The sequence below is a fragment of the Mustela nigripes genome, chromosome 6, assembly GCF_022355385.1.
Source record: "Mustela nigripes isolate SB6536 chromosome 6, MUSNIG.SB6536, whole genome shotgun sequence".
NCBI lineage: Eukaryota > Metazoa > Chordata > Mammalia > Carnivora > Mustelidae > Mustela > Mustela nigripes.
Genome location: NC_081562.1, coordinates 9502505 through 9525209, shown reverse-complemented (window position 1 = coordinate 9525209; position 22705 = coordinate 9502505). Strand labels below are relative to the sequence as shown.

Genomic DNA, 22705 nt, shown 5'->3' with positions numbered 1-22705 from the left:
GGCCATGGATGGGGGTTAGAGCTGGATCCTAAAAGCAGGCTCCCTGCCACCTCGGTTTCAGGCGTCGCAGCTGGGGAGCCGCCATGGGCATCTTCCCGACACCCGGTTCCCCCCAAACGAGGCCGAGGAGGCTGAGTGAAGACTTAGGTCCGACTTGCTTTAAAATAATGCTGCTGGAAATCCTTCGGGGGTCACTGAGATTTCCTCCCGGGGGTGCGGACAGAACGCAGAAAGTCACGAGCCCAGGGCCCAGCGACGACCACCAAGCCCCACCCAAGGAAGCAAGCCTTGGCTTTCCCCTCACATTCTCCACACGCTCGCGCTTTTTGCCACAGACCCCGCTCGTACCTACAGTCCCGCGAAGTTTTCAAGGTCACTCCCTTCCGCCCCCCACCCGGGCTTTCCCGTCCTCAGGGATTCTAACCCCGAACCAGAACGCTGAGACTGGGAGCCCTCGCATCACTGACCAGCAGGTTTGGCGCCAACGGACGAGTCTGGGCACCGGTCCAGCGTGGGCGGGGCCGGGCGATGACACAGGGGCGTGTCCACAGTGGGGGCGGGACATGGTGGGGCTGAGACAGAGACGGGGCGTGGAACAAGAGTGCGGGCCTATATGGGGCGGGGCGGGGGCGGGGGCGGGGCTTGCAGGGAGGCGGGGCGAGGCACCGGTGGGGTAGGTATGGGGGAGCAGCCGCTAGGAGCCGCTTCCACATGAACCTCGCGGGAGCGCTCGATGGGGAGAGGGAGGGATTCTGAGGCAGAGGAAATGTTTTGAGGAGAGGGACCGTGATACGAGCAGAGGCTGGGGGTCTCCATTGAGCTGAGGGAGATGCTGAAGTGGGGAGAAGACTCCAGGGTGGGGACCCTGAGGAGACGTGTGGAAATTAGGGGGCACTGAGGAGGGCGCTGAGGTGAAGACAGGCTGCTGTGAGAAAGAAGGCCCTTAGGTGGGGGTTGTTCGAAATGGAGAGAGGCCGCTGGGAAAGGGTCGTGAGGTGGGCAACCAAGGCGGGGAGCGGGCCCTCAGCGGAGGTGGCTGACGTGGCGGCGGGTGCCGCGCAAAATGCTTGTCTTGTTGGGGACCCTCAGGTCAGGAGGTGGAATATGGGATCCTCACTGAGACCCCAGCATTGCTGCTGATTTCCATCCCTTCTCTGTGGCTCCCGTACCAGCAGCCGCTCGCTCTCTGGCAGTGAGGCACCCAGGGCCCATTCAGGATGGAGAGTAATTTTTCTGCGTCCGAACTTGAAATTTTAAATAGACAACAGAAGCCAAGCATATTTTGGTCCAGCTTTTAAATAGAAATTTGGGGCCCGCCTTCTTGCCAGCACAGCCGTCTCTGGCGGCGTCATCCTGCTCCCCTTAAATGGAGACTGACTGTTGACGAGAGAGTCATGAAACATTTGAAAGAGCATCTGTTGAGGTGGAGGCTAGCATGGGTGTCTGTGCAAACAGTTCTCGGAGTTCAAGACCTAGTACAGGACGACCCTTTTTCTTCAGTGTCTGAATCATTTTGTTGGAATAAATAGAAAAAAAAATTCCCACAATAGCAGTTGGCATTTTGTAGGACATTTTTTTTCCCCCTCAGAGTGGATTGTTTAAAAAGCCAACAAATAACTACTGTAGCTCCTTCAAGATCTTACTTTCCAGAAACAGAGCCTGTCCTTTGTGTTAAATGGAAATCAGTGCCCAGTCTGGGGATGGACGAACTGGATAGAGGTGACAGGCCTTCCCCTTGACACCTCACCTAATGACTGTAGAACTTTCGAGCAGCTCGTTAGGTGAGGACACCCAAGTGTATGGAAGAGCTGCAAAGAGCACAGCAAGACGATTTAGGGAAATCTAACATATGTAGTTTGGTGTAGTGACAGCTGGGAGAGAGAAATGTTCATAATATTTGAAGGTTGTGTGCACTACACTTAAAGAAACAGAAATGAGCTTGGGAACGACAAATTCATAAAATGAGGATAAAAATCGTGTTTGGATATGGTAATGATGGTTATAGGCAACTTAAAAAAATTTTTAACCCAAAAGCTGTGGGTAGTTTAAAAGTATACTTGAAGACTTATCCACTCAAATCAGGCCAAAAAAATTAAAAAAAAAAAGACTAGACTTTCATATCATATAAAAATTCTGAATATGACAATGGTGATATTTCAGATCAGTGGGGAAATGATGAATTCAGGGAATGGTGTTGGAACAACTAGGTAGCCATCTGGAAGAAAAATAAAATTGGAACCCTACTTCACACCTTATACCAATATAAATTCCAGATGGATCAATAGATTAAATCTGAATGTAATAACAAAAGTGCTAGAAGAAAATGAGACAATTTTTTAATTATCCCAGAATAAGAAAAATCTTTTAAAATATGACACAAAATTCAGAAGCCATAAAATACTTATAAAAATGACTACTTTAAAAAAAAAACAACTCTGCATTGTAAAATGCTACTTTCCTATTTTAGATATAGAGTATGGGGAGCCAGAGCTTTTGTAGCAATCAGTAACTAATTAGTAATTGTGTGAAACAGCTTTCCCAATTTCTCAAATCCTTCAGTGAGTCTACAAATCCTCTACAAAATTTTAAAAATTTGTTTCATTTTTATGGTATTCTGAAAACAACTAGGCAGTGGGAGTACCTGAATTTTAAACCATTACACTTTACTGCCCCTCTGTGGACAACCGCCTTATAATCAAATAAAGTCATATGATCCCACAGTCTGCAGTCGGGTTTCCTCAGACTGGTGCCTGTGACTATATGTTCTTGAAGTTTCAAGAGCTCAAATATGAGAAATGCTTTGGTAGAGAACTTAAGAATGAAAGATCATCACACACAAAAGAATTTCACTGGGTATCTCCCCTTCAACAAATTTAATCCGTTCAAAAGATGTTTATTGAATCCCTACTATCTGTCAGACACTGTGCTAAGGGTTATGTACCCGAGATTCAACAACCAACAAGATACAAACCCTAATGGGGGCTATAGATTGGTATGTATATAGGCAATTACTATAGGCAATTACACTGAAACACACACACACACACACACACACACACACACCAGTCATTTGGGGGCTTTCTCATTTATTTATATTTCCAAATTTGAAAAACTTGCAACTTCAGCACATAGCTGCCCAGAGAGGCATGTCCCTGACAAGTTATTTAACCAATATTTACTAAACACAGCTTGATGGTGTGCCTGGGTGGTTCAGTCAGTTAAGTGTCTTGCCTTTGGCTTGGGTCATGATCCCAGGGTCCTGGGATCAAGCACCGTTTCTCTTTCTCCCCCTGTTTGTGCTCTCTCTCTCTCTCAATAAAATAAAATCTTTAAAAATTAATAAGCACAGCTTGATTCCAGCTTTCTGCTGGATAAGAAGATGAAGACAGGTCTCTGCCCTTCAAGAGCCATGAGTCTAGTAAGGGAGATAGACACTGAAACATAATCACACACAGGGCAAGGTTAAGAGGGATTATACGTGCATTTGGGTAACAGGTAGGTGTCTCACCGCATGATCTTCCCAGAGGAGGTGACCCTTAATTTGGGGCTGCGAGGACAAGGGAGGATTTGCCAGCTGGGCAGGGTGGGAAAGGCAGAGGCAACACAGAGGCTTATTTAGGGAAATGCAAGTGGTTCTGCTGGGGTGGAAAAGTGCTAGGGGGAAAATAGCTCTCAAAAGTGAAGGACAGGGGGGTGCCTGGGTGGCTCAGTGGGTTAAAGCCTCTGCCTTCGGCTCCGGTCATGATCCCAGGGACCTGGGATGGAGCCCCCATTAGAGTTGGGCTCTCTGCTCAGCAGGGAGCCTGCTTCCCTCTCCCTCTCTCTGTCTGCCTCTCTGCCTACTTGTGATCGCTCTCTGTCAAATAAATCTATCTTAAAAAAAAAAAAAAGACCTTTTGAAAATGGGGAAAACTGCACCTCACTCACAGAGAAGACAATAATATAGTGAGAAGACAATAATGTGGAAATAATGTGGAAATATGCTTAAAAGTGTTTAGTTCAGGGGCGCCTTGCTGGCTCAGTCAGTGGAGCGAGTGACTTGATCTTGGGCTTGTGAGTTCGAGCCCCACATTGGGCGTACAGATTAGTTAATTCTGTTCCTTTTTAATTTATTAAGTGGAATACTTCTAAAAGAGAAACTTCCCCTCATCTACTGTTTGGTTAGCTGGTAATAAGGTTTGTATGGAAATGGCATGGTAAATGCTGACTTTTGCCAGATTTTAGAATAATGAATTGGTTCCCTAGTATCTTTCAATGGCGACCATTTAATCTTTTTAAAGCAATAGTATGAATATCTAAGTGAAAATGTTTTTGTGGATTTTTTTAAAATTAAAGATTTTATTTATTTGACAGAGAGCAATCACAAGTAGGCAGAGAGGCAGGCAGAGAGAGAAAGGGAAGCAGGCTCCCTACCGAGCAAAGAGCCCAACACAGGGCTTGATCCCAGGACCCTGAGATCATGACCTGAGCCAAAGGCAGATGCTTAACCCGCTGAGCCACCCAGGTGCCCCTGAAAATGTTTTTGATGTACTTCAATTACAATGCTTAAATTGTCCCAACCTTTTTTTTTTTTTTTTTCAGTAAGCACCACACCCAATGTGGGGCTTGAACTCATGACCCTGAGATCAAGAGTTGCATACTCTACCGACTGAGCCGGCAGGCACCCCTAAATTATCCCATCTTTAGCCAATGAGATCCCAAGTTGGCTCATGACTTTCTTGGACAGGACTCTTATCTTTAGTAGCTTTTCTGTTGTCTAGTGTAGCAAGAGGTTGTGTGTTCATCTCATGATTTCCCTGCCCTAGACGGGGAACCAGCCATTTCTTCAAGGATCCCTGAATCCTTTTAGTGCAAATAGTGTTTCAAGTCCATGGTCTGGGGCATTGCTACTGCGGTCTTTATTTCTAGGTCAGTTCAATGGATAGAGTTAGGAAATAGGTTTTTTGTTCTGTTTTAAATAGGTTGAGGTATAAGTGACATACAAGAGAGTGCATTTATTTAAAATGTATCTACTCCTGAGAACCTTTCACCACAATGAAGTGAACATATCCATCACCCCAAAAGCTTCTTCAGGCTTCTTTATAAACCCTTCCATTCTCTCCTCCCCTCCCCTTTCTAGACATCCCTCCTCTCGGTTACTCAGGCAACTGTTTTTAAACATTAAATACATCCTTAGTTCATCATCAGTTCAAAATCAGGACAGTAGGATTTTACCTTCATCTCTTCTACTTTAATGTGCTGAGGGTGCTGGTTCTCAGCAACACTGGGAATGACAGAATTGGAGTATTACACAATTACTCATTTGTTTTACAGTAAATGCTTTTTAAATGTTAGTTCCCTGCAACACTCTATCTACCCCCTTCCCCTTATAAAGGGCAAAGTATCCTTCACCATAATTTTCCCTTCTAATATTTACAAAGAACAGAGACAGGTCTTTTGATCTGGAATTTGCTGAGAGGCCAATGATTAGGAGTCCTCAGTAATTTCTGGAAGGGGTCTGTGCAGAGATCTTGGCCCCAAGCTGTGCAAAGGATTGTCCCATAAGACAATCTGGGTCCAGAAAACCAGGACAGCTTCTGGGTGGGGGCTAGTAGAAACAGACAGGTTGACAGGCGATTACACCCATTATGGTAACTGCTACCATGATGGAGGGGCATGAAAGGCTGTGGGAGTGCACAGGAGGGGTCCCTGTGCCAACTTTGTTGGCGGTGTATCAGGGAAGGCTTCCTGAAGGAGAGGATGCCTATGTGGGGTCCAGAAGGTGGAGTAGGAATGAGTGTTATTGGGACTTCATAGTGAGGAGGGAAAGGGATTTTCAGGTACAGAAGTAGAGGAAAGACTCAGCAATAGGAGAGAGTATGGCTCCTTAGAGAAACTGTAAATAAAGGGCTAACTGCAATTTGAGTGGGAAGGGAAGGCGTGAGAAACCTCTGGTTATCTTATGTGGCGCCTTGCACATGGCAAGGGCTCCGTACGTCCTGGTTTCGGGAGAAGTGTAAATTAACAGCAATGACAACAATAGCGGGTAGCAATGGCCAAGTGAAATACCCCTGTGCCGAGAACGTTGCATAAATTATCTCATTTAATGATCACAACACTACTGTGAGGCAGGCATTCCCTTTCTGCAGTCAAGAAAACAAGTTCAGAAAAGGTCAAGTTTCACAGCTACTAGGCCTAACGTCATACATCTATCATGAGGCAGGGTAGGGACTCTAAGCCCTGAATTTTGGGGGGCCAACGCTTGAACTCTTTCCTTATCACCCTTCTCCCATCCCTTTACCAGGACTATTCAAATGATTATATGTTATCTGTGGGCGACACTGGAGATCCCAAGAAGGTACTTATTTTCTTCTTGGTTCAGGCAAATAGCCATCTGCTTCTTTTCTTCCAACTATAGCAGGCAGACTGCTATAACACAGACCAGGACCAAGTGATAAAAGCCACACCCGTCAGCCCAGCTCCTTCCACATACTCACCCCTGCACCTCTGAGTCTTTGGGAAGTCGCTTTCCATTTGGATTTTCTTGGATTCCACACAGATTTCTGGCAAAGCTTAATGTATTTATTGGCTTCTATATCCTTCCCCCTCTCTTCCAGGCCGTGGTGCACCTTAAGGCCAAGTACTGTGTCTTTATTCATCTCTGTACCCTCTGGGACCGCTGCAGGCATGGTAGAAAATAGACATCTAGAGGGCTTGCGCAACCCCTCCAAATCCCGGTGTCTTCCCAGGAGAGATGGAGGTGACAATACTCACCTTGTGGGGAGCCACTAGGAGGGTTAACCTAGATCATGTCTAAGCCAGACTTACCAGAGTACTCAGCATATCATAAGTACTCAGTAACTGTCTCCTATGACTACTATTACTGTGTTATATAGTAATATTAAATCTTCCATAGTATTACCACTAGTAAGTGAGTGAAAGAATTAGTAAGTGAATGCATGAGGGAATGAGGTGACTTAACTTCAACTTAAATCCTGACTTTGTCCAGGGGTAGAAGTGAACTTTAATATTCTTTGTCCCATGGACTGGAAGCAACTACATGTGTTGTGGTATTACTGTTGTGTTGCTTCTGCTTTCGATGAGACCCAACAATGTGGGCAGGCTTCAGTCAATAGTTGTCCCCATTCTTGGACAAGGGTTCATCCAGGAGAGCTAGAAGGTGAGGGGTTAAGGAAGCTGGATTCACTTTTCTGCATTGGTTTTCACTTCTTGGTTTCCTCCCTGTAGATAAATCATAAAAATATAAAGAGAAAAAGATTAAAAGGCCTATGTGAAGAAGAGAATGGAAGTGAGTCCGCAGGGTTACATAAACAGCCTAAAATCAACCACCCAGAGTGAAACTAGTCAGAAGACTGGGAAATGAAGGTGAAATGGACGGACTATGTAATGTGTCTGAATGTAGGGTGGGGCAGATTTGTATAACCCAGGGAAAATTTGGAGATAAGTCGTGATACGAACATGACAAAAGAAAAAGGCAAGAAAACAGGCAGATTAAAAAGAGAGAGAGAGACTTAGGTCCAGGGATAGCAGAAGGTTCTACAGGAAAACAAAAATCACTACGTCACTCTCCACGGCTCATGGCAATTGTGTTGATGGTATAACAACGCTGATTAGCGATCCACACCAAACCACCACAGAAACACACTGAGAGGATGAGATAGGAGGTATGTGCATATGAGAGAGAGCCCAGTCCTTCCCTTCCCTGCTGAGAACTCAATGCACAGTGCCTAACAGTGAAAAATCAAGGAGCCAGAGCACCATGGTATTTCAACCGGAACAGGAAAACAAACACCAAAACAATCAGTGAAGAAAGTGGAAAATGTGTTGCCGGGGAATGGAAAGCAGGTCCAGAGGAGTGCAATCTTTTGTAATGAGCTTTGTCCAACTATTAACTGATTAATTTAATAAGTACTTACATTATGCTTTTCATAGTTAATCAGTTAATTTTTAAATTTTATTTATTTTTAAATATTTTATTTATTTATTTGACAGAGAGAGAGTGATCACAAGTAGGCAGAGAGAGGAGGAGGAAGCAGGCTCCCTGCTGAGCAGAGAGCCCAATGAGGGGCTCCATCCCAGGACCCTGAGATCATGACCTGAGCTGAAATCAAGAGACAGATGGCCAACCAACTGAGCCACCCAGGTGCCCATCAGTCAGTTAATTTAATGGGCATCTTATATATTACTTAAATCAGGCACTGTTCACAATGCTTTACAAATGTTAACCAATTAAATTCTTACGCTATATATACCATTATCATTCCCATTTTACAAATGAAGAAATTTGAGACACAGCGAAGTTAATTAAGTAAGGCTCAAGGTCACAGAGTTAGTCAGTCATAGGTCAAGGAGCTGGGATTGACACCCAGGTGATCTGACCCCAGAGTTGCCTCTCTATTTAATTTTTAAAGGATGAATATGAATTATTTTAATTCAAATATAAGCAAAAGAAATTTAAGAGGATTTATTCAACTTCATGGGTATAGAGAGGCAAAGTTCTAAAATGTGATCAATTTTTGTATAAGCAATGAACTGAAGCAGAATGCTAAACACACATTAGCTAATCACTAATGCCTTCACCAAAAATTTACTGAATCCTTACTATGAGCAAGCCATAGGAACAGGTACAAAAGATTCAATGCTGAATTAGACAAGGTCCTTGAACTTGGGAGACTTCTAGCACAAAGAGCAAGATAGACAAGTCCATCACTAAAGTCAGTCATATTCAGGGAAGCAAACTTAGAAAAGCAGAGAACACAAAGTAGAAAGTCACTAGGGCAGTTTGGGGAGACTTCCTGGAGGTAGTGATGCCCCCATGCTGGGTTTTAACGGTCGGGTAGGAGTTGGCCAGATGAAAAAGTGGCTAAAGGATATTTAAGAAAGAGGACAGAGCAATGAATACTTATTAAAGTGAAATGAATTAGTGGCATTCTTCTTCCATTCTGAAACATTAGAAGGTCAGAAACAACAGTATGTACAAGCCTCTCTTAACCTGAGAGATTCCACAGCCCAAACCAGTGGGGCTGAAAACCATGAGGCTATGCCAGTCACAGTGGCTATTTCTCTAATCAAAGGGAAAAAAATAGACTGATAAAACTTGCCTTCATATTAAGCTTACTTCTTAACACTTCTCTTAGAAATAGGCTGTAGGGCAGGCCCTAGAGTCTGGCTGCGGGTTTGAAATCCTGGCTCTTCCGTCTACCAAAGGTGAGAGCTTGGGCAGTAATCACTAAACCTCTCTGGCCTCAGTTATAAAATGAGGACAACACCACCCCAGAATTTATAGGAGTGTTGTGGGATTTAAAGCATACTCAGACCATGCTTAGAAGAGAGTAATATCTAGCTGGCATGACTCTGTTGGGTGCCCTTGCTCAAAGTGATAAAATGAATGAATAAGTAAAAGTTAAAATTAAGAAAAAAAATTAAACTAAAAAAAAAAAAAGAAAAAATAACCTGTAAAAAGTTATAATTTCTTAACATATTATATGTTACTTTAAGATACCAAAGTTTTCAGATATACTGAAATTCTATAGTTTATGCTATTCAATAGTACTTTATTTGGGTGGCAGAATTTAAAGCGGTGATATTTTGATGGGTTTCTGCAAAGAGTACTATGACTTCTGGCAGTCCTGCCCCCAACACATGGGAGATTCAAGGCTCTGAGCTCAGGAAAATGGTCTGCCTACCTCTTCCTCCACCCTAGAGCAGTAATCCTATAAAATAATGGCTAGATGCTTTCTCCAAATTGGGTCTGCCTCAAACCTCCCAGTACAGAATGGTCCAATGTACAGTTGGAACTGTTCCATAAGGAACCTGGGCCTCGACTCATGCAAGCCTCAGCTGCCTCCTTTGAAAAATAGGAAAAGAAAATTTACCTAGACTTGAATGGGACAATGGAACATGCCTAGCACAGGGCCAAAACAACTTCATTCAATTCCCCTTCTAGTATTTGTAATAGGGGGAATGGGTCTGCTCTTCCTTAGGCTCTGAAAATACTGGGGTGGCCAGTCCTTAGTGATTTCTGAAACAAGTGTCTGGGGAGACATTTTTGGATCCTGTGTGTGCCCTCTCTTAATGTGAAATCATAGGGTCGCCTAGGTGGCTCATTCAGTTAAGCATCTGCCTTTGGCTCAGGTCATGATCCCGGGGTCCTGGGATCAAGTCCCACATCAGGCTCCCTGCTCAGCGGGAAGTCTGTTTCTCTCTCTGCCTCTCCCCCTGTTTGTGCTCTCTTGCTCTCTCCCTCTCAAATAAATAAAATCTTTTTTACAAAATGTGAGAATCTTGGAGCTTGGAGGCTCTTCTTTGCAAGTTAAGAATTTGTGTTTTCTGGAGCTTCACCATTTCAGTGCCCAGGGGTGGCTTAGGGGACTGTCCTAAGAGCTAAGAACTCAGTTGGTCCAGGGCCCAGAAAGCCTGGGAGTCCTTCTGGGCTGGGGTAGACCAGTGGTCTCAAACAGGCATGTTCAAAGATGTCGTGGATAAGGGAAGGTTAGGAAGCTTTATGAAACAATGATACGACGACTATTAGTAACTGTCGGGTTCTACGGCAGGTTCTTTTTATAGCTGAGCTCTCCACACGTAACCGCCATCCACATCTTTTAGGGCCAATGAAACAGGCCCAGAGGACAAAGGTTCTTGACCTGAGGTTGCAGAAGGAGCAGAGCAAAGATTCAAAACCCAGATCTTTTTAGAATAAAGTCTACTCTATTTGTAGAGCCTACTGTTTCATCTGCCATCAGGACTTTTTCTTTCTTTCTTTTTTTTTTTAAAGATTTTATTTATTTATTTGACAGAGATTGCAAGTAGGCAGAGAGGCAGGCAGAGAGAGAGGAGGAAGCAGGCTCCCTGCTGAGCAGAGATTTCCTGCCCGATGCGAGGCTCCATCCTAGGACTCTGGGATCATGACCCGAGCAGAAGGCAGAGTTTTTTTTTGTTGTTTTCTTTTTTTGTTGCTGTTGTTGCTTTAAATTTTTTATTTCTTCTCAGCGTAACAGTATTCATTGTTTTTGCACCACACCCAGTGCTCCATGCAATCCGTGCCCTCTCTAATACCCACCACCTGGTTCCCCCAACCTCCCACCCCCGCCCCTTCAAAACCCTCAGATTGTTTTTCAGAGTCCATAGTCTCTCATGGTTCACCTCCCCTTCCAATTTCCCTCAACTCCCTTCTCCTCTCCATCTCCCCTTGTCCTCCATGCTATTTGTTATGCTCCACAAATACCCACTGAGCCACCCTTGCACCCCGTGCCATCAGGACATTTTTTTTAACTTTTATTTTTTTTTTTAAGATTGATTTTATTTATTTGACAGAGATCACAAGTAGACAGAGAGGCAGGCAGAGAGAGGGGTAAGCAGGCTTTCGATTGAGTGGAGAGCCCGATGCGGGGCTCGATCCCAGGACCCTGAGATCATGACCTGAGCCGAAGGCAGAGGCTTAACCCACTGAGCCACCCAGGCGCCCCCATCAGGACTTTTAAAACCCCAATATTTTTAAAATCTACAACTCCCGAAAACTTAGAAAATAAAGTGTTCCATGGCTTGTTCGGAGATCTTCTCTGTGTTCACCTCTCCTGGAACCCCCTTCACACCCCTTCTTGATCCCCTGCCATGCTAATTCCTGCCTCTGAGCCTTCGCCTTTGCTGATCTGTCCACCACAGGCTCACGCTAGCCTCTTGCCTCCTCCTCCTCCTTCGGCCTGGCAAACCCCTTCTTATCTTTTCTAGACCCAGTTCAAGGAACACCACCTCTGTAAAGTGTTTCTGAGGGCGCCCGGCTGGCTCAGTCAGAAGAGCGTGCGACACTCGATCTCAGGGTTGTGAGTTTGGGCCCTATGCTGGGAGTAGAGATTACTCAATTAAAAAAAAAAAAATCTTTAAAAAGAAAGAAGTGTTTCTGCGTGGCTCCTGGGGTCCCCTCTGTCTAAAGCACCTCCGGAGTTGAGGGTGTTCATTGATTGATCCATTTGCCTTCTCTCTACCAGAGTGTGAGCTTCTCGAAAATAGGCACTGTGTGTTAGCGACTGTTTTTTAACCCAGTATCTATTTCAGGGAACTTCTGAAACCTCTTATTTTCTTAATGTAGAGAGAGCGGGGGAGGCGACGAGGGAGAGGAAGAACATCGCAAGCTGATTCCACACTGAGCGCACAGCCTGACACAGGGCTCCGTCTTACTACCCTAAGATCATGACCTGCGCTGAAATCAAGAGTTGGATGCTTAACTGACTGAGCCACCCAGGCATCCTTGAAACCTTTTCTTTTTTTAAAAATTCATTTTATTTGTCAGAGAGAGAGAGAGCACAAACAGGGGGAGCGGCAGGCAGAAGGAGAAGCAGACTCTCTGCCGAGCAGGGAGCCCGAAGAGGGACCTGATTCCAGGACTCTGGGATCATGACCCAAGCCAAAGGCAGACGCCTAACTGACTGAGCCACCTAGGCGTCCCCCTGAAAACTTTTCTAACCTGGGCTTGCTGCTGGGTAAAATGCAGTGGGTCATGTCTGCCTCATACAGCTGTTATGAAGGTCAAAATGAGGTGATGTCTGTCGTGCATTGAGCTTACTTGTTTAGTTAACAACTAAAGCCATTATTATATTATAGTTTAATACTATGAGTTGTAATATTTAAAATAAATCAGTGGGTAAAAGACTAAAGGCGTGAATAAACACAGTGCCCCAAGCAAAAACTCCTCACTCCTGCTTTTCACTCAGCCTAGGAGCAACTATGATGGAATATTTCCCTTATCCTGGGAATAGCTCTTTTTGTTTCTCAGTCTTTGGCCACAGTTTCCTTTTTCTCCTGTTGTTTTACCCTACCTGGTAGAAATATCAGGGCTCCTGAGGGAGCTTCCCAGGGGGAGAGAATTAGTCAGGGTCTGATAGTGACAAGGGAGAGCTGTCCAGCTTCTCTCTTACTTCTCTTTCCCTCTCCTCCTTTTTCTTCCTGTGGGGGAAATTAAAAAAAAAAAAAAAAAAACAGTTAACAAAAATTGGCTCAAAAATTCAGTGTGATTTCTTCAAAGGTGTCACTGGAATCTTGATAGATAGTGACAAGAGATGTTTACAAAGGGACCAATAGTGGCGACAGCAAATAACCAGAACAGAATGCTGAATGCACTGCACGATCCCATCATCTGTCTTTTAGGCACTGTTGGGTACCTAAAAGGCTCTGGACTTGGTCCCAGGAAAACAAGATCACCCAGGGCAAGATTCTTTGAGGCCAAATATTCAGTCTAGGGAAATGGACAAGGAAGTCTATGATTAAGTAGGCTAAGATCTATGGAGCATGATCAGGAAAGCACAGGGCACATAACGGGTACCCTGAGTAGGCAAGTCAGGGGAGACTTCCTGGAGGTGATGCCTCAGCTGGGTTTTATTTTTTTATTTTTTTCAGCTGGGTTTTAAAGGTCTACGAGGAGTTCATTAGATTAAGAGCTATCTGAAATATAATCAAGTCTGAGGGAAGAATAATAATATTGGTAAGTTAAACTGCGTTGGCTTAGATTTCTGAGAATCTAAGGTGGATATCAGAAAGCTTATTTCTGATAGATCTGCTGAGTTACCACTGATCCTTTAAGATTCCATGGCTCAAACAGGTGGGTCTCAAGCTAAACGGCTATTATCAAAAAATTGTGGTCTTCTCGATCAAAGGAAAATTAAAATTGGAAGACTTAAGATTGGAAGGTTTCCTTGGATAACTTTCTCATCTCATTAAGCTTTGGTTTCTTCTCTAAAATGGATAGTATAACACCATCTATCTGTGTTGAGATGGCTAGTTACCAACACATCGTCTGCTCTCCCTTTTACTTTGATGGAAGAATGAGCCAGCTTTTGTTTAAAATGGCAATGTCCCCAGATTTTTTTTAAAATTACATTTCCCAGGGGCGTCTGGGTGGCTCAGCAGATTGAGCCTCTGCCTTTGGCTCAGGTCATGATCTTGGGGTTCTGGGGTCAAGCCCTGCATTGGGCTCTCTGCTCAACAGGGAGCCTACTTCCCTCTCTCTCTGCCTGCCTCCCTGCCTACTGGTGATCTCTCTGTGTCAAATAAATAAATAAAATCTTTAAAAATAAATAAATAAATAAATAAATTACATTTCCCAACCTCACTAACATCACCATGTGACTAATATCCAACCCTTGAAATAAAGTGGCAATGTTAAATGGTACTTCTAGGGAGGTTATTAGAAAGGGAGAGGGTAACAGTGGTTGACTACAACTGAGCATGAGGGATCTTTCCGGGGTGATGAAAAAGTTCTTAAACTGGATGGCAGCAATTGTTGCTAAACTCTGTAAATTTGCTAAAATTAATGTACTTCAAATGAGCAAATTTTATGGTAAATTACCCCCTCAGTAATATTGTTAAGTAATAGTAATATTTAAAAAATCACTTAAAATGGTTTTTTTAAAGGAATTTTTTTTTAAGATTTTATTTATGTATTTGACACAGAGAGAGCATGATCAACAGGGAGGAGCAAAGGGAGAGGGAGAAGCAGTCTCCCCACTGAGCAGGAGAACACAATATGGGACTTGATCCCAGGACCCTGGGATTCTGCCCTGAGCTGAAGGCAGGCACTTAACTGATTGAGCCACCCAGGCGCCCCAATAAATATAATAATTTAAAAAAAAAAGAGAGAGGGCGCCTGGGTGGCTCAGTGGGTTAAGCCGCTGCCTTCGGCTCAGGTCATGATCTCGGGGTCCTGGGATCGAGTCCCGCATCGGGCTCTCTGCTCAGCGGGGAGCCTGCTTCCTCCTCTCTCTCTGCCTGCCTCTCTGCCTACTTGTGATCTCTCTCTGTCAAATAAATAAATAAATCTTTAAAAAAAAAAAAAAAAGAGAGAGTGGCTGGATGATGGACAGTGGTGTGGGTTATGTGTTGTGGTGAGTGCTAGGTATTGTGTAAGACTGATGAATCACAGACCTGTGCCCCTGAAACAAATAATACATTATATGTTAATAAAAAATATATAAAAATAAAGTATTCAGACGGGGCACCTGGGTGGCTCAGTCAGTTAAGCATCTTATTCTTGATCTCAGCTTGGGCCTTGATCCCAGGGTTGTGAGTTCAAGCCTCATGTGGTGCTCCACACCCAGTGTGGAGCCCACTTAAAATAAAAAAATTCTAAAAGTATTCATATTTCCAACCTGTCCATGGTCTTTGTTGGAACAAACCTTAAAAGAAATGCAGTCTCCCTCTCGGGACTTCCTCTAGATTTCTTGTCAAAGGAGTCCTCAACCAAGGTGGAAGGTGGGATGAACATGTGGTTTGTCTTCTTTAGCTCTAATGCTCTTTGATCGATATTCTTCACCTCCCTGTGGGGAAATCACAAAGGCACATATGGAAAAATACTGAAGAGTCAGCACGATATTTTCACTCCTATTTTCACATGTAAAGAGAGAGAAATATTTACAGACTTATTCAAGAGCAAGCAGAGAGTGGACTGTAAGTCCAGAGCCCCTGCAGTGTGCTAGGGGTCATGTCAGTGCTTGGGGACACAGATAGGAATAAGATGTGGTCGCTGAATTCAAGGAACATACACTCAAATTAGGAGGACAGGAAAAAAATCAGCAGTCTGAAAGAAAGCCAAATACTGAAGGCAAGCTGAATTCAAGTTGGGGATCTGCTGTTTGCTGTGTGACTTTGGGCAAATCACCTAACCTCTCCCTGACAGTGTACCCATCTCAACTTGGTGATAGTAGAACCTAGGGTTGTGGCAAAGGTTAACTGAGTTGCCACAGGTCAAGTGCTTAGCTCAGTGTCTGGTACACCATAAATAAAGGAAGTGCTCCAGAAATGCCCTGTGCTGCTGGTGTTCTTACAGAAGACGGTTTTCCGTGGAGTGTATTGAGATAAGCATGGGGCACACAATGGGGAAAAGGAATTGGGTGATACATCAGCTGACTTTTGAACATGAGCAGACATTTACTTGATGACGAAGCAGGTTGCAGGCACTCAGGGTAGACAGAATAGCAATAAAAATGTATTTGTATGGGCACCTGGGTGGCTCAGTTGGTTAAGCAACTGCCTTCGGCTCAGGTCATGATCCTGGAGTCCCAGGATCAAGTCCCACATCAGGCCCTCTGCTCATCAGGGAGCTGGCTTCTCCCTCTGCCCCTTGCCACTTTCATGCTCACTCTCACTCTCTCTGTCAAATAAATAAAATCTTAAAAAAATATATTTGTATGAATTAAGAGTCTGCCATACACTTCTCTGCTGAAGAAGGATAGAGGCAGAAAGATCGGTATTAAAAAAAAAATAGCAGTGAACTTGGCCTTGAACTGAGGTAGGGAAGCTGAAGGGACTCCATTTATTTTATTATTTTATTTATTTATTTAAATATTTTACTAATTTGAGAGAGAGAAAAAGCATGAGTCAGGGAGGAGCGGAGGGTGAGGAAGAAGCAGATGCCCCACTGAACACAGAGTCCAACATGAGCTCCATCCCAGGACCCTGAGATCATGACCTGAGTTGAAGGTAGACGCCTAACCTACTGAGCCACCCAGGCGCCCGTGGATTGCCTTTTCTAATAGGGGCTGCTCCAGGACTCCCCAATCACAGACTTTCAAATCTGAGTCCTGCACTGCTTTGGACCCTGCAATTTCCATGGCACGGGGTCACAGGTATTATCTCTGGCCGTCGGCATTTACTGAGCACTTTCTTTGAGCCAGGCACAGAGCTAGACATCTCCATTCCCCCACAGCTACTCTGTGTCCCTGTTTACAGTCGGTATCCAAGCCTCACACAGGCTGTGATGGACATAATTCAGATAGAGAGTGAGACAGAGCTTCAGTCTGTCCAACTACAAAGCCAGTGCTTCCTATTGATATGCTCTATTTGGGAAATAAGATGGTAACTGAGGTCCCAAAGGAGTCCTAGCCCATGTGCAAGTAATAGTCCATATGGGCATTTGACATCTTTTGTTTTTGTTATAGCTACCATTAAAAAAAAAAACTTCAAAAAATATATAAAAGTAATGAAAATTGCACAATCAACACCATTTACCCATTATTTAGCTTCAATAGTTACCAACATAAGATTAATCTTGAAACATCCATTACTCCCTTCAAACCCCTCCATTCCCACCCCAAATGGGTGATTTTCAAGAAGAGCCTAGATACCATGTCATCTCATCCAGAAACATTTCATTAGGAATCTCTTTCAGACATGACACTTTTATTTTTTGTTTATTTTTTAAGATTTTATTTATTTATTTGCTAGAGAGAGAGAGATTGCACAAGCAGGGAGAGCAGCAGGCAGAGGGAGAAGCAGGCTCCCTGCTGAGCAAGGAGCCTGCTGTGGGGCTCCATCCCAGGACCCTAGATCATGACCTGAGCCAAAGGTAGATGTTCAACTGACTGAGCCACCCAGGCGGCCCCAGATTTGACTCCTTTAAAAAATAGGTAACTACGAATGGGAGAAGATACTTGCAAACGATATATCAGATAAAGGGCTAGTATCCAAAATCTGTAAAAAGCTTAGCAAGCTCAACACCCAAAGAACAAATAATCCAGTCAAGAAATGGGCAGAAGACATGAACAGACATTTCTGCAAAGAAGACATCCAGATTGCCAACAGACAAATGAAAAAGTGCTCCACATCACTCAGGATCAGGAAAATACAAATCAAAACCACAATGAGATACCACCTCACACCAGTCAGAATGGTTAAAATTAACAAGTCAGGAAATGACAGATGCTGGCAAGGATGTGGAGAAAGGGGAACTCTCCTACACTATTGGTGGAAATGCAAGCTGGTGCAACCACTCTGGAAAACAGCATGGAGGTTCCTCAAAAAGTTGAAAATAGAGCTACCCTATGGCCCAGCAATCACACCCTAAAGATACAAATGTAGTGATCCGAAGGGGCATGTGCACCTGATTGTTTATAGCAGCAATGTCCACAATAGATAAACTATGGAAAGAACCTAGATGTCCATCAACAGATGAATGGATAAAGAAGATGTGGTATATATACACAATGGAATATTATGCAGCCATCAAAAGAAATGGAATCTTGCCATTTGCGATGACGTGGATGGAACTAGAGGGTATTATGCTTAGCGAAATAAGTCAATCAGAGAAAGACAACTATCAGATGATCTCCCCGATATGAGGGAGTGGAGATACAATGTGGAGGGTTTGGGGGGTAGGAAAAGAATAAATGAAACAAGATGGGATTGGGAGGGAGACAAACCATAAGAGACTCTTAATGTCACAAAACAAATTGAGGGTGGCTGGTGGGGAGGGGGGAGGGAGAGGGTGGTGGGATTATGGACATTGGGGAGGGTATGTGCTATGGTGAGTGCTGTGAAGTGTGTAAACCTGGCTATTCACAGTCCTGTAGCCCTGGGGCTAATAATACATTATATGTTTATAAAAAAAAACAAGAAAAAAATTAAAAAAAATAGGTAACTACAAAACCATTATAATATCTCTACAAAGAAAAAGGATACACCAGTACAAGGAGTTCCTTAATATGTTCCTTCAGAACATAGATAGCAAAGAATTCATAGACTCTAAATGTGCAGCTCTAGAAGATTTTGTGGACTAAGCACACCCATGTAACCAGCACCCAGATCAAGAAATGGAACACTGTGAGCTCCCCAGAAGCCCCCTCATCTGTACCCTACTCAGGCAAGCCCTATTTCCCTGAGTGTAGCTCTGCTTTGATGTCTAACAGCACAGATGTGGGTTTTTGGGTTTTTTTTTTTAAAGATTATTTTAGGGAGCAAGGGTGAGAGCACAGGGAGTGAGGAGAGGGGCAGGGGAGAGAGAGAATCTCAAGCAGACTCCCCACTGAGCTTGGAGCCTGCCAATGCAGGACCCCATCCAGGACCCTGAGATCATGACCTGAGCCAAAATCACATTAAAAAGATTATCCATCATGACCAGGTGGGATTCATCCCTGGGCTACAAGGATGTTCAACATTCGCAAATCAATCAATGTGATAGAACAAATTAATATGAGAAAAGAGAAGAACCACATGGTCCTCTCAATTGATGCAGAAAAAGCATTTGACAAAATCCAGCATCCGTTCCTGATTAAAACGCTTCAAAGTATAGGGATAGAGGGAACATTCCTGAACTTCATAAAATCTATCTATGAAAGACCCACAGCAAATATCATCCTCAATGGTAAAAAGCTTACAGCCTTCCCATTGAGATCAGGAACAAGACAAGGATGCCCACTTTCACCACTCTTGTTCAACATAGTATTAGAAGTCCTAGCAACAGCTGGGAAAAGAAATAAAAGAGAAATAAAAGGTATCCAAATTGGCAATGAAGAAGTCAAACCCTCTCTCTTCACAGATGACATGATTCTTTATACGGAAAGCCCAAAAGACTCCACCCCCAAACTACTAGAACTCATACAGCAATTCAGCAACATGGCAGGATACAAAATCGATGTCCAGAAATCAGTGGCTTTCTTATACACTAACAATGAAAATACAGAAAGGGAAATTAGAGAATCAATTCCATTTACTCTAGCACCAAGAACCATAAGATACCTGGGAATAAACCTAACCAAAGTGGTAAAGGATCTGTATTCGAGGAACTACAGAACACTCATGAAAGAAACTGAAGACACAAAAAGATGGAAGACCATTCCATGCTCTTGGATCGGAAGAATAAATATTGTCAAAATGTCTATACTGAGCCAAAATCAAAAGTCATATGCTTAACTCACTGAGCTACCCAGGTGCCCCTAATGGCACAGATGTGTTTCAAGGTCACCATTTTATTCTGTAGACACAAATTTTGAGAATCACTTTATTAACAGAAGGCATGCTGAACTTCTTGATAATGCCTTACCCAACAAAAAGTGGATATATTTAGCAATGAGATTGCTAACACATAATTACAAAGTTTCTACTGACTTAAAATACGTATACTATAATTCACCCTATAAGGACGCCTTTATTAAACAAGGATGTCCTTATACATTTCTGAAATATATATGCTGTAGACTTAATCTTAAATAAATTTAATATTATTTTTATTAAATTTAAATTATGGGACTAAGTTCCAGCCAAAGGAATAGAAAAGGGAAGGTTTATTTGTGATCTTATTATTGACTTGAGAGAGGGACAGAGTGAGAGAGTGAGAGAACGTGAGCGAGCAGGGTAAGGGACAGAGGGAAAAGCAGACTCCTGCTGAGCAGGGAGCCAGATGAGCGGCTAGATTCTGGGACTCCAGGATCATGACCTGAGCCGAAGGCAGATGCTTAACTGATTGAGCCACCCAGGTGCCCCAATAACTAAAACTAAAAACAAAAACAAAAACAAAAAAAACCCCAAATGGCTCCTGGGTCCTCTCCCTTCCTCAATCCTGACCCTGACTTCCCTTACCTGCCTTTTTCCAATCTCTCCAATCCCTCTGGCTTCCCATGGACTTGGGTCTTCCACTTGACAATGAAAGAGCCCTGCTACTCCCCGTCCAATCTTGTCCTTTTTGGTGCAGAATTTTGCTCCTTCTGCCTCCTAGTAGTCTCATTCACCCATGGGGCACCACACCTTTCCCCCAACGTCCCAGGCTCTGGTGTCTGACCAGTTAAGACCACTCTCTGACAAATCACCAAACCTGTCTCAGCCCAGGGCTTCTACATGTGGCACCCCCACTGCTGACCGCTACTCCCCTTGGCCCTTTCCTCCCTCAGCTTCGTGGCTGCTGTGCCTTCACACACAGGCTCTCCTTTCCTTCTAGCCACTCCTTCTCCGTGGCCCCACATTTTGTCCTCCCCACAAATGTGGCTGCCCTCCAAGTTTCTGTCTTTGACCTTGGCTTTTGTAAAACGGAGATAAATAACCGTGCTTCTTACACTATTTTATACCCTGATTTTTTTTTTTTTTGGTCTAATAATATTTTATGACCATCGTTCCTTATAAAATAAGAATACTAGATCGACACGGCCATTTTTCTCGGCAGCAGAGCACATACATATGATATCTGATTAACCAAACACCTTTTGATGGACATTTAGGCAGAACTGCATTTTTGTGGGGCTGGTGCTTAACAGGTTTGTGTGTTTGTGTGTGTATCTCATTTGGAAATAATGCTACTGTATGCTTTGTAAAACAAAGCAGTTACCAATGCTACCAATAATGCTACTGTATCACTTTGTAAAACAAAGCAGTTACCAGTGTGTTCATTGTTTCCTTTCTCTCCTACGATAGCAGATACCAACAGCTGTCTGGCCAACAGCAGTTCCCCCTTTCTCTCCCACTAACTGAATCCAGTGTTATTTTGGGTAATGAAGTGCCCAGGCAGTTCCGCTCTGGTTCAGGCATGGAAATCTCATTTCTCTTTGCCAAATATTTCCTGAGCTTCTTTTGCAGCCGGATGTCCATGTGAGAGACTTATGGGAATAGGTGGAGAAGACATGAGAGAGAGATAAGGGGCAAAAGAAGAAGGTGAGCTCTTTAGAAAAAAAAAAGTGCCAGCTAATAAAGGGAGAAGGGAGTGGAAGTAGAAAATCACTATTTTGCAACCCCAGCTGTCATAACTGATCCAGGCAAAGAGCATCAGTGGATGCTACAACCGCTGGACATTGGTTTGGGGAGAGCAGATTCATTCAGCCTCAAAGAATCACACCAGTTATTACAGACTAACTACATAAAACAGGGGTCTTAGAATGGAGAGGTCTAGCAGAGACCACCTGTCTGGCTGACTTGACATTGACTGTCTCTGCGCACACACATCATCATCTATGAGGTGTTTCCTGAATTCTATCAAGCACCTAGTATCACCCCATGTCTAGTTTATGAGAAATATAGGCATTTTGGAATAAGTTAAATGATACCCTGAAGAAATAATTAGAAAAATCCAGAATGTGGCTTGAGTGTTTCAAAAGACTCTGTGTCATAAAATAATAATAATAATAATAATAATGATAATGATGTAACCATTGATTCATGGCATAATAACAAAGGTGGCGGCAGGGCATTGTTATCAGTGAAAAGACCCCAAAGAGATATAACAGCAAGATCTAGTTCCCAATCCTTGATCGGATCCTGGAGCAGCAAGTAAAACCAAAAAGGATATTTTGGGCACCACTGGGGAAATTTGAATTTGACCTAATTACTAGAGAGAGAAAGAAAATGTGGCAAAAAGTGGATAATTGGTAAACGCAGTGTGGACATATGGTGTTCACTGCACCATCCTTTCAACATTTCTGGAAGGTCTGAAAAATTTCTAAAGAAAATAAAAATACTGAAAAAGTCAGAAGGCACAGGAAAATACCCATCATACGCAGCTAAGTGGGAAAACAAAGTCTAAAAATCAGATTGATGGTATGACTCTACTACTTTTGTCTAAAGATACACCTCTACAGGCCCAGGCAAAAAGACTGGAAGGATTTATAGAAAAATGTTGGCAACATATGTCTCCAGGTGCTTTTCCAGGTTTGTTTGTTTGTTTTCATTGAAGATAAATGCTTTTTTAGTTAGGGAAAAATAACTTTAAAAGAAAGATCTGGTCTCTGTTACTATGCCTAAGATAGTCCCGGACTAGGCCCCCAATTAAAAATTACCATGTGCAGGGGTGAGTGGCTGGTGCAGTGCATTAAGGGTCTGACTCTTGGTTTTAGCTCAGGTCGTGGGTGATCTCAGGGTCATGAGACCTGCCCCATGTCGGGCTCTACACTCAGCAGGAGGTCTGCCCAAGATTCTCTCTCTCCCTCTGTATTCCCGCTCCTGCTCTTGCTCTCTCTCTCTC

At 43.5% G+C, this 22705-nt stretch overlaps 2 protein-coding genes across 4 annotated transcripts in view; both read right to left on the bottom strand.

Annotated features, from left to right (window-relative positions):
* The window catches only part of DMC1 (DNA meiotic recombinase 1), a 39919-nt gene extending 39318 nt beyond the window's left edge, over positions 1-601 (bottom strand). Inside the window, exon 1 of one of the 3 annotated variants that reach the window (XM_059404595.1) lies at positions 468-601. The gene's annotated coding sequence lies outside the window, so the exon portion shown is untranslated. Of the gene's footprint in view, positions 1-348 lie in introns of all 3 variants that reach the window. The other 2 variants (XM_059404596.1, XM_059404597.1) reach the window with 2 other exon arrangements.
* A 5071-nt stretch (positions 602-5672) lies between these two features.
* Positions 5673-22705, bottom strand: part of FAM227A (family with sequence similarity 227 member A) — a 77110-nt gene continuing 60077 nt past the window's right edge. The window contains exons 15-17 of the mRNA XM_059404594.1: positions 15165-15305; positions 12813-12939; positions 5673-7221 (exon numbers count right to left, since the gene is read on the bottom strand). Of these exons, the coding sequence (XP_059260577.1) occupies positions 12861-12939; positions 15165-15305 (220 nt within the window). The 3' untranslated portion in view covers positions 5673-7221; positions 12813-12860. The remainder of the gene's footprint in view (positions 7222-12812; positions 12940-15164; positions 15306-22705) is intronic.